Source organism: Antechinus flavipes, chromosome 3 (assembly GCF_016432865.1).
Source record: "Antechinus flavipes isolate AdamAnt ecotype Samford, QLD, Australia chromosome 3, AdamAnt_v2, whole genome shotgun sequence".
NCBI lineage: Eukaryota > Metazoa > Chordata > Mammalia > Dasyuromorphia > Dasyuridae > Antechinus > Antechinus flavipes.
The window spans coordinates 471,971,879-471,989,954 of record NC_067400.1 but is presented as its reverse complement, the minus strand read 5'-3'; the positions used below and the strand labels follow the sequence as shown (position 1 = coordinate 471,989,954).

General features: G+C 38.6%; 1 protein-coding gene across 3 annotated transcripts in view; it reads left to right on the top strand.

Annotated features, from left to right (window-relative positions):
- Nucleotides 1-18,076, top strand: part of LOC127554796 (neurotrimin) — a 1,375,146-nt gene that overhangs the window by 297,458 nt on the left and 1,059,612 nt on the right. Inside the window, exon 2 of one of the 3 annotated variants that reach the window (XM_051986658.1) lies at nt 4,142-4,205. The exons of the other annotated variants lie outside the window; for them this stretch is intronic. Within the exon in view, the coding sequence (XP_051842618.1) occupies nt 4,193-4,205 (13 nt within the window). The 5' untranslated portion in view covers nt 4,142-4,192. The remainder of the gene's footprint in view (nt 1-4,141; nt 4,206-18,076) is intronic. 3 annotated transcript variants of the gene reach the window in all.

The following is an 18,076-nucleotide window of genomic DNA, read 5'->3' as shown; positions in this document are numbered from 1 at the left end:
ACTGGGACAGTATTCTTGCATTCATCCTTATTACCTTCCTTCTGCTGCAGATGCCTCTCCTCCACGTGTAGCCCATCTCTGTTACTATAATACAGTGGGTAGTCCCCTAACACCAGTTCTGCAACTTGAATCAGGAAGAACCTATAAAGCACCCACCTATAAAGCTCTTACTTTCAAGGAGGACAATAGTAGCCAATAGTAATCCACTGAGTAATAATGATGGCAGCAACATTGGACTTTACTATGACTTGATTTATGAATTTCTTTCAGGATAAGGGCTGTTTCCTATCTGAAACATGAAGATCTCATTTTTTTTAGAAATTACTATCCAGATTTAGAATTCTCTTCTTCTGATACACAGAATCAGAAAAGCTATTCCAGGAGAGTAGGAGTTCCAATCCAGGGTTTCTGTCTCTGACTTCTGTCTCTAATGTGAACTGAAAGGAAGGTATGGGTCACTCTGACTATTTGTAAATCGAGAGAGCAAACTGTTCCAGTAAAGTACTCTGAAGTCCTCAAACAGGGAGGTGCTGCCTTCAGTAAATGTCCAGAATGATTATGTAAAGTTCAGTAGCAGTTCCTGCCCAATGCTCCTTAGAGACCAGCTTTGGGTTCCAGCTCTATTATTAGCAATTACTGAGCCACACCAGAAAATAAACACTTTCCAAAAATGGGTCAGTTCTTTTTCTTTTAATCTCTCATTCTTCCCACAGGGGGGAAAATGCTGATGATCTGTTAGGGGATAAGAATATCAGGAATGTCAGAGCATCATTAGTGATGCTTACTCAGCCTACTTCCTCAGTGTAAAGAGACACAGAGGAAACCCCTCCAGCATTATCAAAGGAAACTCAATGTTTCTAATAGTAATAATTATCATTATTATTAAATGTTACATTATTGCAGATAACTATAGCACTTTATAAATGTTATCTCTCAACAACCCTGAATGCTAAGTGTTCTTATTATATCCATTGTAAAGACAATGAAACAAAGCTGACATGACTTGTTCAGGATCATATAGCTAGCAAGTATCTGAAGCTGAATTTAAACCCAGTTGTTCTTGAATCTACGTCCAGAGCTCTATTCACTTTCATTCTCCTAGCTTGGACTAGCTCAAAGCTTCTGAGTGTCCTCTAAATCCAGTTCTCTCAAGAATTACTCTTAGAGCTTCCCATCTGATAATTTCACCTCTTTACCTCTCTCATTGTCAAGGTCCTATGGTGTCTGCTATTTACTATTTGGAGGAGCACACATTTCAAAATTCCATTGTTGTTTAAGTCAGTCTGTTGTATTTCCTCAAAAATCTTTCCCTACTACGTAGTGTCCACTTGGGCTTTGAGACTAGAATCATAAACAATGCAGTATCTTGTTCATGGAACAGCCAAGAGGCCAGTATCACTAGACAAAAGAATAACTATTAAGGAGTAAGGTGTAAAAAGACTGGAAAGATAGAAAGGGATGAGATTATGAATGCTAAACTGTATTTTGTATTTAATCCTTGAGGAAGACATCATGATTGGTCCTGCACTTCAAGAAAATCACTTCAGTGAGTGTATGGGAGATGGGGAGAAACTTGAGACAGGCAGGACATTATGATAATTCAGGAATGAGGTGATGAAGACCTACACTAAAGTTATGAGAGTATCAGAGAAAGAAGGAGGGGTATTTGAGAGATGATGCAAAGGTGAAATTGATAGACCTTGACAACCGCTTGGATGCAGAAGGTGAGAAACAATGAGGAATCCAGAAAAACTTCTTGGCTGAGAGTCTGATGGACTAGAGGATATATGACATAGTGAAATAGACATTAGCTGATGAGGTTAATGATCTTCCTTAGACTTGACCCACAGACCAAAGAAATGATCTCTCAATCAATAAGCATTGATAAAGTGCCTACCTTATACTAGCTGCTAAGGAGACAAAGACAAAATAAAATAGTCCCTGCTCTCAAGGGGCATGTATTCTGTCAAGGGGATATACATATATGTATAAACATGTAGAATAATAATAAATAAATTTAAGATAGCAAAGGAGGATACTTGCAGTTGAGGAAATCATGAAAGATTTGGTGCAGAAAGTGGCACTTGAACTTCCTTAAAGGAAGTAAAAGAGTCTATGAGGCAGAAGTCAATCAATAAACATTCATTAAGCACCTGCTATATACCTGCCACTGTGTTAAGCTTTGATGATTGGAAGATAAATGACAATCCCTACTCTCAAGAAGCTCTCAGCCTAATGGAGGAGACAACATGCAAATAACCATATACAACAAGCTGTTTGCAGGATAAACTAGGAACAAAGGAAAGAGGCTAGCTTTAAGAGGCACTTGGAAAAGCTTCCTGTAGAAGCCATAATTTTACTTGAGACTTGAAGGGATCTATTAGTAAGAAATGAGGAGGCTAAGTGAAAGTACTCAGAGGTTAGAGACAGAGCACCTTGAGCAAAGGAACTACTGTTCCTGGATCTTCAAGTACATAGTGGAGAAAGGTACAAGGTGTAAGAAGACTGAAAAGGGGGAGAGGGGCCAGGTAGTGAAAGACTTTGAACACCAAACAAGACATGTATAGTTAATCTTGGAAGTGATAGAGAATCTATGGGATTTATTAAGCAGGAGAGTAACATGGTCAGACCTGAACTTTAGGAAGATCATTTTGACAGCTTTGTAGAGAATGGATTGGAATAGGAAGAGACATAGCAAAAAGGCCAGCCAGCAGATTTTTGCAATAATCTGGATATAATTGATGACAGTCTGCATTAGGATGATTTATCAGAGAAGAGAAGGGGGCAAAAGGATTTTGGCAACAGATCAAATACAGGGGGTGACCAAGAGTGATTATCTAGTTTGTAAGCCTGCATGATGGGGAGGGTATAATAGAACAATAATAGAGAAGTTTGGAAGAGGAGAAAGCTTCGGGGGAAAGATAATGAGTTCAGTTTGGGACATGTTAAGTTTAAGATGTCTGGGGAATATCCCATTTGAGATATCCAGTAAGCAATTGGAAGTCAGCAGAGAAGTTAAAAATGGTTAAGTATATTTGAAAATCATTGGCATAGAGAAGATCATTGACTCCTTGGGAGTTGATGAGATTATCAAATGAAAGAGTGTATATATATTGTAATCTGCTTCAGGCCCTACTAGTCTAATGGGCTTTATGAAGGTGATGGATGATGTGTTTGGACTAAAGATTCAGTGCTGTCCAGAACAGATAGATAGGTAACACAGTGGATAGAGTACCAGGCTTGGAATCAGGAAGACTCATCTCCCTGATTTCAAATCTGGCCTTAGACACTTACTAGCTAGGTGATGCAGGGCAAGTCACTTGGTCCAGTTTGCCTCACATTCTTTATCTGTAAATGAGCTGGTGGAGGAAAGCGCCAATCACTCCAGATTCTCTGCCAAGAAAACCCCAAATGGGGTCATGAAGAGTTGGACACGAGTGAACCACAACAACTACAAAATAAAGTTGTAGGAGATGGTCTCTAAGGGCCCTCCTGTAGCTGATGTTCTATGTGCTAAGTATCCTCCTCCCAGCTATTGAGAACAAGGCATCATGTGTAAATAGAAGGCTTCCTTATCTGAGCCTTCTAATCCAATTCCTTTGTAAATGAAGAAAGTAAGCAGTAAAGCAATGACTGGGCAAACTACAAGAGTCAAATTTGTCCTACTGCCTGTTTTTGTATGCCAAATCTCCACCCCAGGTTAAGAATTTCTTTAAGATCTTAAAATACATTAAAACTTGATTTAAAAATGTAAAAACCTTTCTTAATTTATGGTCCCTATGGAAACACAGGGGATAAGACTGGGGATTGATTGGTACTTGGGTTGTAGTTTGCTAACTCCTGATCTAGTTATCACATATCACAATGGCAGAAATAGGATTTGAATCCAAGTCTTTCAACTCCAAAGCATTACTTTCTTATTATATTTTATGGATTTAATTAATTATTAAGTAGTTAATTAAACAATTAATTTTCTTATTGTTCTGTTCCACTTTCTCGTATTCTGTTGTTAGAAACTAGGGTCTGTGTTAACAATCTTTTATTTTCACCAATCCATAAGCATTTATTAAGCACTTCTACATGCCAGGCAAGCACTGTGCTCAGTGCTGACACATTTTTTCTTTATTATTGCCTTTATTAGGTAATGTGATGAAAAACAGTATAAATAATTAAAAACCACTGAAGGGAATGGATGCATGCTGCAGGTAGGCAGAAGCACAGCTTCTATTTTCATTGCTGCTACCTTTTACCTCCTGGCTTCATAGCTCAATGTACCCAAGAAATGCAACCCAACCAGGGAGCCTGTTCAATGGCTATGGTATTTGAGGAAAGCCCATTTTCCATTTGGCCAACGGGCATAAAAAGCATATGGGCTGTCGAATGAGTCTATCTAGTAAATTGACTTTTTCTTCATTGTGCTGTTTGGTCTTCAATAGACTCCCTTGTTACAGGCAATCCGATGCTTTTTGCTGTTCTCAAATTCTCTGCTCTTTTGCACTTACACAGCCTATTTCTTTAGGGGGTAGCAAATCATTTTATAAACAGCTATTATCGTCTCCAATTTAGAGAAAGGGGAGATTGAGTGGAAAAGTGGCAGTCCCAGAAAATAGAGCTGAGGACCCTGCCTCCAGCCTCCTGCTGTATGTAGTTATTGTGACTGGCTACTGTCAACCTGTGTATATGGTTTGCATGTGTCCAGGCCTAGGCAGGGCCTGTGGAAGGTGCTCATTCAGGTCCGTATCTCTCATGAGAGGTGTTTAAAGATGGAAGGATGGAGAAATAAGAGATGTTCCCAGAAATCCAGGAACAGGAAATGACTACGGACAGGAGGCGATGAAAGAGCCAAGAGGCTGTAATATCTAGAGGAAGCAATTTGACAATGAGTTGAAAATTGCTGCTGCCAATTCTCCCTGACACCCTGAGCTCTACTCACTGGCTCAGGGAAATCTGTCACTGACTCAGGGAAAATGTCTACTTGGACCTGGTAATGGCTTAGTAATGGCCTGGTGACTTGGAATGAGACAGGAAAGTGCAGCTGTGCCCAAGAGAGGGCTTTGCCACTTTTAACCCTAGGTGATGAGATGTGGAAACAAAGTCCCTCCTCTTTACATTATAAGGGGTGGGGGTGGCAATAGAAGGCAAGCCCGAGCCCATTGGGCATAAACTTGGGGGGCAAGAAGGAGGAAGTAATGGAAGAAGAACCCAAAGGAAAACCACATTTTAAAGAACACATCTTTTTGCTTTTGACTCCCTAAATGACTGTTCCTTCCCTTTCTTCCATCTCTGTTCCTCTCCCTGGCATATCTGTACTTTATGGCAAATGGGTTTTGATTCTGAAGCAAATTGACCTTGAAATAAGTTCCAGGATCTACATCCTTACAGCCCAGATGCTGGATTTGGAATGCACACTGCTCCTCTGGCAGATACACCCTTCTCCATTATAGGTATAGAGGGCCACCCTTTTCTGTCAGCCCTTACCTAATAGATAAGACTGGGGTCAGAGAGAAAGAGAATCTTGGCTATTCCATGAGACAATCCCATTGTATTTTATACTAGCATGTGCTGTGCATATATAAAGCTTTAGGATGAATTTCTTACTGTTCTTATCATGCTAGGCTACTTGCTAACACAGAGACTGACTCCAGAAATATATCCAAGAAGCACAGGTGTATATGGGTGTTAGCGTATCTGAACATGTATTTGGAAAGAAATTCCATGTGAGCCATGTGTGGGCTGTTGAGATGTCTGGGAACAAGTGGGTAGTTGGCTACCTGTCCCTGGGCATTTGGAAGAGAATAGATATGCCATGCAAATGAAGGATGTGTGTATTTTATGAGGGAGAGAGAAGGATAGAAAGAGAAAAGGGGAAGAAAGGATGAGGGGGAGAGAAATGGAGAGAAAGGAGAAGAGGGAGAAGGAAAGGGAAAGGGAAAGGAGGGAGAGAGAGAAAGAGAGACAAACACAGACATAGAAAGACAGAAACAAAGGGAGAGAGAGAGAGAGAGAGAGAGAGAGAGAGAGAGAGAGAGAGAGAGAGAGAGAGAGATATCAAGGATACTTGTGCTTCCTATTTCCGAGGCTTTTGTGAAGAAAAAATTTTGTAATCCTCAAACTACCACAGTAATGTGAGTTATTGTTAATCACTCCTCTGGATCTGAATTTTCTCATATTAAAAAATAGGAGGTGGGAGGGTAGTAGATAATATCTTGGGTCCTTTAAAGTCCTATTATTCCCCAACTTCTGTGATTTAAATATACATCATGTATGTTTGAAGACGACATTCAGAGAGGATGAATCTATCCGTCGCTGTTGGTGCTGGATACAGGACATCTGTGCACTAACATGCTATTTGTAATAATAGGATAAAGAGCATTGTTCTGCTGAGGATGTAATTTGGGGTTTTGCTGCAATAGAGCAATTGTCTCTAAAGTGTTTGTGTATCTATTTCGGATGCATGGTGTGGCCTCCTGTGTTAGAGTGTGCTCAAGGCCTCCGTGTGTGTGCAGTGGGGATGGGAGATGGGGGTGGGCTGGCCGTGAGTCTTGCAGGAACACCTGAGTGCTCCGTGTGCTATACAACCAGTTTCCTTTACTAACAGGTACCTCAAGTCCACGCCCTCTGCTGAACTGGCAAAGCAGAAATTCTGGAACGAGAGGGCGCAGGGATTTAACTCCTACTTTCGGACACTTGGACACAAAGCTTGCTTCCTCCCTGCACCCCCCTACTCCCATTTCTCAGTTTCAGTCTAAGGAGCCGATCCTTGCAGAGACAACTGGATGGTTTTTATTCAAACTGGGAGCAGGTGGCGGCTCCGCCCCACTACCTGGGAAAGGGAGCAGAGGATCACTTTCCACCTTGAGATTGAAAGGGGAAGGGACAGAACATTCTCTAAAGGCCGGGTCCTCCTTCGGCACTCAGAGACAGGGCAGGAGGCTCCCGTGATGGGGCCCAGGGCTGTGTCTGAGATGAGAGCTAAGCAAAAGCATTGGGAGAGGGGTGATACCAACCGAGCAAACCCAGAAAGGCTTGGGGCTGCTCATTTGCATGCTGTTCACTTCTCTCCTTGTAAGGCAGACCTCTGGGAGGGATTTTTATGGAAGGAGCTGTTAGGTATAATTCTTTGGCTACAGCAGAGACTCAGCAAATCCAAAGGCTCAAAACCCCACAAGGGGACCATTTAGCCCACCACCACCCCTCCTGCTGCCCCACCCAGGCAGAGAACAGCACCTGAGAATGCTCCCAGAGCAATGGAGGCTCTTGGAAAGATTTTTCTGAGTTGGATATTTCATAAGCTTCCTAATTCCCTGGTACCTAAAGAAGTAAAAGAAAACCCTAAATGTGCTCTGGCATATGTCTGTGTGAATTCTATGATGAAGACAGGTACCTGGAAAACAATGAGTTTAGCTAGTAAATGTGTTGAATTCCTTGTCCCCTGTCATCTTAACTGAAATCCCTTCCCAATTTTCCTGCCCGTTATATGAGTATCAAATGGAAAAAAAAAGATGTTTTGTATTTTTTAAAGTGCTATATATAGCAGATATAAGCTATCAAACAACAGTGAGGATTCCGTCCATATCATACCTTTGAGCTTCCATCTTACCTACCTCCATTTTGACAGGATAAGCCCTGCTAAAAAGCAGGCGAAGTAGAATTCTTTTGTCTCTTGGATCTTTTGCTCTTGGAGTCCTATTGTTGACTTGCTTCATGTTTGTCCAACTGAGGAGGCTAGAAATTAGTTGTTAACTGATATCCTTCCACAGCAGGTTGGCAGGTGAGTTGGTAGGGAAGAACAAGGTATGACATGGAAAAAAGTGGTAGCATTCTAAAGTATCCAGCATCTAGGACAGTGGGTGCAAGTAGAGGGGGAAACTGCCTGTTTTTCTTTGCTGGACTGTTGTTGATCTTTGAGTCCCAAGAAGGATGCAATCCAAGACACTGGGGATGGGATAGGATGAGGAATATATTGAATATCTAGAAGTACCTTACTTGTTCTCTCCCTTCAGCTCCCTTCACCTTAGTTTCTTAATCTATTAAACAGAGTTGTTTTAATCACTAAGATATCTTCCAATCCCATAGTTGTTCCCAGGAGATGTGGGAAGTAGTTACTTACACAATTTCAAAGAATAGATTTGTGCTTATATATGGAACCAAAGTACCAGAACAATGTGTTCATGGAAAATACAGAAGTATGTCCTATGGAGACTGAAAAGAGCATATATACTGAAAAAGAGTATATTGGTAATAGATTGGCTGGACTTATCAAAAAGGTTTTCTCATCATTTCAATTCCATAAATAATAAACTTCTAGCATGTTAGACACTGAGGGAGATAAGATTTTAGACAATACCTTTCCTAGTCTTTAGGGAGCTCACACTGTAGAAATAAATAGCAGTCTTTTGTTGGAATCCTTACTAACTGCTAACTAATTAGAGTTGATCTAATCTTACAAGAAGATGTTTTGGGCAGAACCTGAAACAAGGTACTAAGTAGAACTACCCATAATCCCTCTCTCTGGAAGGAGCATAAATAGGCCAATGGGCCAGTCGGAGAGTTCTTCAGAGCAAGAAGCTACAAGTCGAGATTTCACCGGAATGACATGAAGACTGGAGCTGGCTGGAGGCTGAAGACAGCAGAGGCAGAGGCTGAAGGACCAGACCTTTGGATTTAAAGACATTTGGAGAGAGATCTTGGAACCAAGCAGAGAGATAGGCCTCTAAGCTAACCAGGCTAGAAGAAAAAGCTCACCACATCTTGGCGCCCGAACAGGGACAAACAGACCCCTCAGTGGATTTCAGTGGAAAAGCTACGATCCTGATTCAAGTGGAAAAGCCTCTGATCCTGTTCCAGTGGAAAAGACTCTTCAACCCAGAAATTAGGGTGAGTGCAACAAAGAAATTTTGTTAGAAGAGTTAAAGTAGAATTTCAGCTAAGATGGGACAGATATTTAGAAAACAGCCTGTTTCTGTTCAAGGAAAATGTTTAGAGAGCATTGTCAAAGTTATGGAAAGCCAAGGTTTAATTATAAGTTTACAGCAAATCACTGAATTTTTACAAACTGTAAAGGACATATGCCCTTGTTTCTCTCTTGATAAGGAATTAGATCTAAATGAATGGAAATTGGTTGGAGAGGATCTTTGTCAATTCTATGATAAAAATGGGCCTAACTCAATAATTAATACATATAATGTAATACAATTGGCTATAAGAAGTTATTTAAGTGATAGAATGATGAAAAGGAAAGTACAGGAGGAAGAAATGCCAACTTTACTAGGTGAAAAGGAGGACGAATCAGATGAGAATGGAGTTAATTACAATTCTGAGTATGATACTTCACAGCAGGAGGAATTAGGTGATTCCACATCTCATGACCCTTCCCCCGCAATTAACCCTTCATGGGTGGAACAAGGGGGAGGGAGAGAGACAGAAACACAGTCAGCTTCTCCTGTAAAGCAGAATTTGACAAGATTAGAAAAAGCATTAATTAAAGCAAAAAATGAAGGAGAAGATATATCTGATTTTATAAATGCATATCCTGTGATTGAAGAGCTCAACTCCTCAGGTCAAAAAGAGAGAAAATACACTCCTTTTAATTTGGGAAAAATTAAAGATTTGAAAAAGGGTTGCACTCTTTATGGGGCTACATCATCTTATGTGAAGATGTTACTGGATAATTTGTCTTATGAAATCTTAACCCCGAATGACTGGAAATCCATCACTAAAACATGTCTTGAACCGGGACAAAATTTATTGTGGCTTTCAGAGTTTCATGAATTATGTAGGATTCAAGCCCAATGCAATAGGCAAACAGGAGCTATTGTACAAGTTGCTTTTGACCAACTAACTGGAGAAGGTCAGTATGCAGAGAGTTCAGAACAGATTTATTATCCCATAACAGTGTATGAGCAAATTTCTGAGGCTGCAATAAAAGCTTGGAATTCTCTCCCTGGACAGAAAGATGGAAATAATGCTTTCACAAAAATAGAGCAAGGTCCCAATGAACCTTTTGCAGATTTTGTGGGACGTTTACAAACAGCTGTAATAAGAACCATTGGAGACAATGCAGCAACAGAAATAATGACTAAACATTTGGCTAAGGAAAATGCCAATGAGGTTTGCAAGAGAATTATATGGGGGCTAGACAAAAATGCTTCTTTAGAGGAGATCATTAGACGCTGTGCCACAGTAGGCACAAATGCTTATTATGCCCAGACTATGATGAACATGGAAAGACAAGGTCCTTCTTGGAAGAGGAATTCTAGAGAAACTCGTCGATGTTTTCATTGCGGAAAAATTGGACATTTGAGAGCCCAATGTAGAAATGGAGATAAAGTGAGAAGACAGGGTGAGAGAAAACCCAAAACCCCATGTCCAAAATGCAACCGAGGCTTTCATTGGGCCTCTAAATGTATATTGACCCAGAGGAAGGAGAGGCAAGGCCCAGCTCCAAAGTATCAATCAAAGAACAGGTGGGGCATGATAGCAGCTGAGGTTACACCCAGAGAGACTTTAGAAATTCAGGATTCTGATGTCATCAACCAACAGAAAAGCAATCAGGATTACAGTTGGGAAGAATACAGGCCTTTTAAGACAACAAGACAATATCCAATGCAAACGACTCCAGTGTAATTACCAGATGATGAGGAGAAATCCCAAATTTGGTAAATAGAAGGGAATTAGATTAACTGCTTGGGGAAGAGGATCTGCTTATATTTCCACAGATGGAGAAAGAATCAGATGGCTGACTATGAAACGGTTAAAAAGACTTTTAAAAGCTTCAGGAATCATTGGATTTCCTAACACAAGATGAAACTGTTTTACTTCTTGAAAAACCAGCAAGAATCATTGGGTTCCCTGAGATGAAAAATTGTTGATGAGACTTTTGCAGTACTTCAGGGCTTACAGGAACTATTGGATTCCTGGCACATGAACTAATGGACAATGGAATCCTATTGGACTGTTTCTAGGACTTATGGACATGTGTAAATTTTCAGATTGATTCTTGTTATTTGTTACATTACTACTAGCCTGTGTTATATTGCTATGTACTTATGTAAATTATGTATAATGCCTCCCATATTGATGGATTTATGTATACCATGTATATCTGTTACAAAGTTCTGGCCCATATTGATGGATTTATGTGTACCCCCTCAGAAACCCCCTATGTTTTAAAACAAAAGAAAGGGGGAGAAGAAAGGGGGAGATGTTGGAATCCTTACTAACTGCTAAGTAATTAGAGTTGATCTAATCTTACAAGAAGATGTTTTGGGCAGAACCTGAAACAAGGTACTAAGTAGAACTACCCATAATCCCTCTCTCTGGAAGGAGCATAAATAGGCCAATGGGCCAGTCGGAGAGTTCTTCAGAGCAAGAAGCTACAAGTCGAGATTTCACCGGAATGACATGAAGACTGGAGCTGGCTGGAGGCTGAAGACAGCAGAGGCAGAGGCTGAAGGACCAGACCTTTGGATTTAAAGACATTTGGAGAGAGATCTTGGAACCAAGCAGAGAGATAGGCCTCTAAGCTAACCAGGCTAGAAGAAAAAGCTCACCACAGTCTTTATCCATAGGGCGCTTATAATCTAAAAGAGTAATACAACATGCACACAAATAACCATGATACATGATAGAATTAGTAAGGATAAAGAGACAATCATACAAAGTAGTCTGGGATAATTTGAGGAGAGGGAATTCATTCTCATCTGAAGGTATTAGGGAAGGATTTATGAAGGAAGAGGGACTTGAGCTTGTCCTTAAAGGAGGTGTCTTCCAAGCATGGGATGTAGGATATGTGAATGACTAGAGGTAGGAATGGCCAGTAGAAAACTGGGAAACAGCTAGCAGACTAGCTTAGCTGTACTACAGAGTGTATAAAGGGGAATAGGTGAAATAATATTAAAAATGTTAAAGTTAGACTGTAAGGCTTTCATTGGCAGAATGAGAGCTTGCATTTCAACCTATAGGCAATAGAACATCAAGAATTTTTTTTTTTTTGACTAAGGTAATGACATAATCAGAGAAAAACAGTATAAAGATCATTTGAAAGCTTTGGGGAAGAAATAGATTAGAGAAAGCCCTATCTATTGGAGAATGGCTTAGCAAATTATGGTATATGGATGTAATAGAATTTTATTGTGTCATAAAAAATAAAAAGGACAGTTTTTTAAAAATTAATTATAGCTTTTTATTTACAAGATATATGCATGGGCAATTTTTCAGCATTGACAATTTTGTTCCAATTTTTCCTCTCCTTCCCCTCCCTCCTCCCTCAGATGGCAGGTTGATCAATACATGTTAAATATGTTAAAGTATAAGTTGAATACAATATATGTATACATGTCCATACAGTTATTTTGCTGTACAAAAACAATTGAACTTTGAAATAGTGTACTAAAAAGGATGATTTCAAAGAAATCTAGAAAAAATTGTATAAATTGGTAAAAAGTTAGTTGAACCTAGAGAATATTTTTGACAATAAAAACAATATTGCAAAGACTAATGATTTTGAAAGATATAACAATTTCCATCAATACAATGACCAATTAGAAGTCTAGCATGTTGATGATGAATTATGCTACCTCTCTACCTGATAGAGCCAGAAGACTCAAGATGAAGAATAAAACACAAATTTTTGTATATTGCCAAGGAGGGGGTTTGCTTTTCCTGATACTGCATATTTGTTATGAAGATTATGATTTTCTTTCTCTTTTTCATTTGAGAGTAAAAGAAAAAATACATTTTTGTTAATTGAAAAATATAAATTTAATTTTAAAAATAGTTTGAGTAGTGAAAAGACTAAAAGAAAGTCAGTTAGGAAGCAATTGGGAGTTCAGATGAAAAATAATAAGAACTAGAAATAGGGTGGTGGTATTTAGAATGGTTAGGAGGGGGAAAATTCCAAAGGTAGAATTAATTGGACTTCATAATTTATTAGATGAAGAATTTGAGGGAGAATAAAGAGTCAAAGATATTTGAGGTTTCAAGCTTAAGTATCTAAGATGTCTGAACCTTGACAGAAATAGGGAAGTTGGAAGAAGCAGATTTTCTGGGAAAGAAAATTAATTCCATTTTAGATATGATGATTTTAAGATATTAGCAGGATGTACAAGTGAAGATGTCTAGCAGATAGTTTAAAATTCAAGAGTAGTGCTCAGAGAACAGATCAAGATTAGATGTGTGGATTTGGAAGTTATCTGCATAGATATGGAAATTATGGGGATGGTTACAAAAGGATAGTGAAAGAAGAAAGTATGACTGAGGGCAGAATTTTGAACACAAGGAAACTTGGGGACAGGAAGAAGATGGAGCAGTGAAGAAGGACAAGTAGGAGATCCCAAGGGACAAGGGAATAAGAAGCTACCAGAAAGATGGCATGATCCACAATGTTAAAATCTGCAAAATGATCATTGGCTCTGGCCATTGAGAATAACCTGAAAGAATAGTTGTTGTAGAGAAGAAATCATCCCACCCCATTAGCTTTGAAATAATTATCAGGTGAGAATACACTTTAATTGTTCACTAGGTATGAACAAGGCCTTTAGTTCTCCTTGATTTCATTAGAGAGTTCAATTAAATGCAAAGGAAAATCCATTTCAATTGGTATAAGTCTTGTTCAAGTCCTGAAAAACTTTAATAATATGAGATACTATCTCAGAAGCTTAGAGAGATTTGGAGGATCTAGCAAAACAGAAGGGAATGAATGAAAGAATCAGAAGCATAACAGTAAAAGGACAAAGAAAATAGGACTGAACTATAGAGCAAAGGGGAAGATGGAGGAGGTCCATCAGCTCTAAGATATCTAATAGCAGAGAAGACCATTGGTTATACTCAAACCTCTTCAACGATTGAGGAAGCTTCCAAAAAGGTCTGATTTTTCCGCAGTTTCTGCTCCTAGAATCTGTTTATTAATAGACACTATAATATATTCTCTCTCTTTTTAACCAAGTGTTTTAAGTGTTTCAACCACAAAGAAGCCAAGAGAAAAATATATGTGTAAATTAAGGCAGAGAGGCAAACTTCTATTTAATTTTAGTAATATTCCTAACTGGAACCTCAGAATTGCATTAGTATTCCTAACATTTTATTTAATATCAACTCCTAAAGCATTAGATTGATTTAAGGAACCATTAAATGGCCTTAGGATTAAAATCCAGATTTTAAGAGATTTAGGTATCAGTAAGTGGTAAGGAAGGAGACAATAAGTATAGATGGGTACTTTTAGAACAGGAGTTCCTGTGCAAACAGCTTTAATGTAAAGAATTAATGTTAATCATTTTCTGTCTTGTTCAGCTCTTTATGACCCCATTGAGGTTTTCTCAGTAAAGAGATTGGAGTGGTTTGTAATTTCCTTCTCTAACTTATTTTTACAGATAAGGGTCTTGAGGCAAATAGGGTTAAGTGACTTGCCCAAGTTCCCACAGCCAGTAAGAGTCAAAGATCAAATTGAACTCATGAAGATGAGTCTTATCTTTTCCAAGCCCAGTTGAGAGAGAGAAAATCAATAAAGCAAAGGTCTTAGAGGAGACAGGCATGAATGAAATCAAAGATCAAGGACAGAGTGAAAATCTTCATAAAGAGTAAGGCCATCTTATTTTTTAATACCAAAGGAATTGAGTGATAAGTGACAACCTAGAAAGGTTTTTTGAACTGAGAGAAATGTATGAATTGAGAATGAATAATATTGGTTTTCAAGAAGATCAAAATGGGTTCATGACCTAGGCATAAAGAATGATATTATAAATAAATTAGAAGAACATAGGATAGTTTACCTCTCAGACCTGTGGAAGAGGAAGGAATTTGTGACCAAAAAAGAACTAGACATCATTATTGATGACAAAATAGGAAATTTTGATTATATTAAGTTGAAAAGTTTTTGTATAAACAAAGCTAATGCAGACAAGAGTAGAAGGGAAGTAATAAACTGTGAAAAGATTTTTACATTCAAAGGTTCTGATAAAGGCCTCATTTCCAAAATATATAGAGAATTTAAGGATTATGCCTAAGTGAAAGGGCAGGTCAATTCTCTGAGAGCCTCCATAGCTGTGAATCATAACACTTGAAGGAGTTGCAAAGAAACCTTTACTAATGCAGATATTCCTTGTGGACTGGGAATGAAATAAATTGGAGGCAAGAGGGAAGAGGAGAGAGGGCAGAGAATGCAATTGCCTCTCAGTCTCCTTGTATCATCTTCTTCCTCTTTCATGAAGAGATCCATTCTACAGGTCTGACCTCCAGCAACCACTGGCAGATGGTTCCTGCATTACAACAAAAATTGAGTCAAAATTATAAGAAATCAAGCCATTCTCCAATTGACAAATGATCAAAGGAGATGACAAATTTGCAGATGAAGAATTTTAAACTATTTTTACTCATATGAAAAGTTGCTCCAAATCACTATTGAACAGAGAAATGCACATTAAGACAACTCTGAGATACCACTATACCTCTCAGATTGGCTAAGATGACTAGAAAAGATAATGATGAATGTTGGAGGTAAAATTGGGACACTGATACATTGTTGGTGGAACTGTGAATGAATCCAACCATTCTGGAGAGCAGTTTGGAATTATGCCCCAAAAGTTATCAAACTGTGCATACCCTTTGATCCAGCAGTGTTTCTACTGGGTTTATATCCCAAAGAGATCTTAAAGGGGGGCAAAGGGACTCACATGTGCAAAAATGCTTGTGGCAGATCTTTTTGTAGTGGCCAGAAATTGGAAACTGAGTGGATGCCCATCAGTTGGAGAATGGCTGAATAAATTATAGTTTATGAATGTTATGGAATATTATTGTTCTGTAAGAAATGACCAATAGGATGATTTCAGAAAGGTCTGGAGAGACTTACATGAATTGATGCTAAGTGAAATAAGCAGGAGATCATTATACACGGCAACAACAAAATTATATAATGATCAATTCTGATGGATGTGGCTCTCTTCAATAATGAGATGATTCAAACCAGTTCCACTTGTCCAATAATGAAGAGAGCCATCTACACTCAGAGAGAGAACTATGGGAAGAGAGTGTGGACCTCAACATAGTATTTTCACTCTTTCTGCTACTGTTTGCTTGCATTTTTGTTTTTCTTCTCAGGTTTTTTTTCTTTCTAGATCCTACTTTTCTCGTGCAGCAAGATAACTGTATAAATATGTATACATATATTGGATTTAACATATACTTTAATATATTTAACATGTATTAGACTACCTGCCATCTAGGGGAAGGTGTTGGGGGAAGGAGGGAGAAATTTGCAACAGAAGGTTTTGCAAGGGTCAATGTTGAAAAATTGCTCATGCATATGTTTTATAAATAAAAAGCTATAATAATAAAAAAAGATTAATATTGGTTTTCACAAAGTGGGAAATCAGGTTATTTTATGAGTCAGAGATGAGGATACAATAGGGATAACTGCTGAAGAGATACATTCAGGTTTGCCATAAATCAAAACCTCCAAACAATTAAAACTATCCAAAAGTAGAATTGGATGCCTCAAGAGAGAATTATTTTTCCTCAGTAGAGGTCTCTATGTAAATGGTGTCTGGCTCCTTGTGAAAGATATTATAGGGGAATTCCTGTATCAAATTGGATGCCGTTTCTCACTCTGAGATTCTGTGATTCTGTCAGGATGTGATAAGGAGTCAATCAAAGATAAAGAGAAGGATTACTGTGTAGCAGGGAAGGCCCACTAGAGGGTAGACACCATCTGTTTTGTAGTAGATCCAGTCAGTGTGATTTTTGGACATTTTCCAGCAGTACTCAGTGATGGGGGCTCAAAACAGAATTCAGATTGTAGACAGGAGTGAGCCAGCATTAGGGATTAATTTTTTTACTAAAGGAGAGGGAATGAAATAAGGAAAGAAAAGCTCAGAATTTTGTAAGTTGGAAGGAACTTATAGTCTAACATCCTGATTTTACAGATGAAAAAAAAAAAAAAAACTGAGGCTCAGAGAAAGATTAAATGAATTGCCAAAGGTCACACAGGATTTGAACTCAAGGCTAATGCCTCCAATTTCTGCAATCATTGTACCACACAAGGCTGCCTCTAAAACATAACATTTAAGAAAAAACCTCAGAAGAAATGCTCAGTAATTCTCAAGGGAAAAAAAAAAAGAACAGATTAGAATATCAGGAATAAAACAGATGTCAATATACAGGGGAACAAAGTATGAATAATAAATAACATTAAGCTTGAATTTTAATACAGAAGGCAAATATAATTCTCTGTGACCCCTGACCAGTCTAGTTGCTATGGAATTATTGTTTCATGGATTTTTACTTTCTAGGCAAAACTCAAACACATTTTCTTATTCCACTGTTCCTGGAACCATAAAGCCATGATAGAAAATTGCATCAAGGCTCAGGTAGGCAGTCACTAAGAGAGGATCTGAACCTACTGAGTACAGAATCCTGAATTTCCATTGTGAAAGACAACAGAGGAAAAACAAAAGGCATAAAATCTTCAAATGGAAAGGGACCTCAAGAATTTTTCGGATGCAACCTTCTAATTTGACAGCTGAGAAAATTGAGACCCCAAATGAGGAAGTCTCTTGCCCAATGTCATGCAGCTAGTTAACTGCAAAATCAATACTGTAGTCCAGTTGGATTACTAATTTTAAAAATTAAAATAAAATAACAGAATGTTGTTTATCTGGGATTTCCTATTCGGTCTCTCTCTCTTGTATCATTATGTCTACAGTACCTAACACAGTGTTTTATATTCAGTCAACATAAATATTGACTCAGTGGAACTGAATTGACTTCTGGATAAATGAGCTTTTATTGTACAAATAATTCCAGTGCCAACAGAGTCCATAAGCCCTAAGGACTACAACTAAGAGCTGAAGATCAATTAGAGGCATATGGGGTTAGTTGGAGAGGTTGAATTTGTTCCTTTTTTGCCCCTGAATTTCCTAAGGCAGTCCAGGCAGGGATACGATGAGGAAAGAGATGAGCTTTTCTGACATCTCCCCCACTATGAACATGTGACTCTGGGTCAGTAACACCTTAATGAACCCAGCATTAATTGTCTGTGTCAAATCCTTTTGCTAACAAGCTAAGAAAATCAAACAGGCCTCTC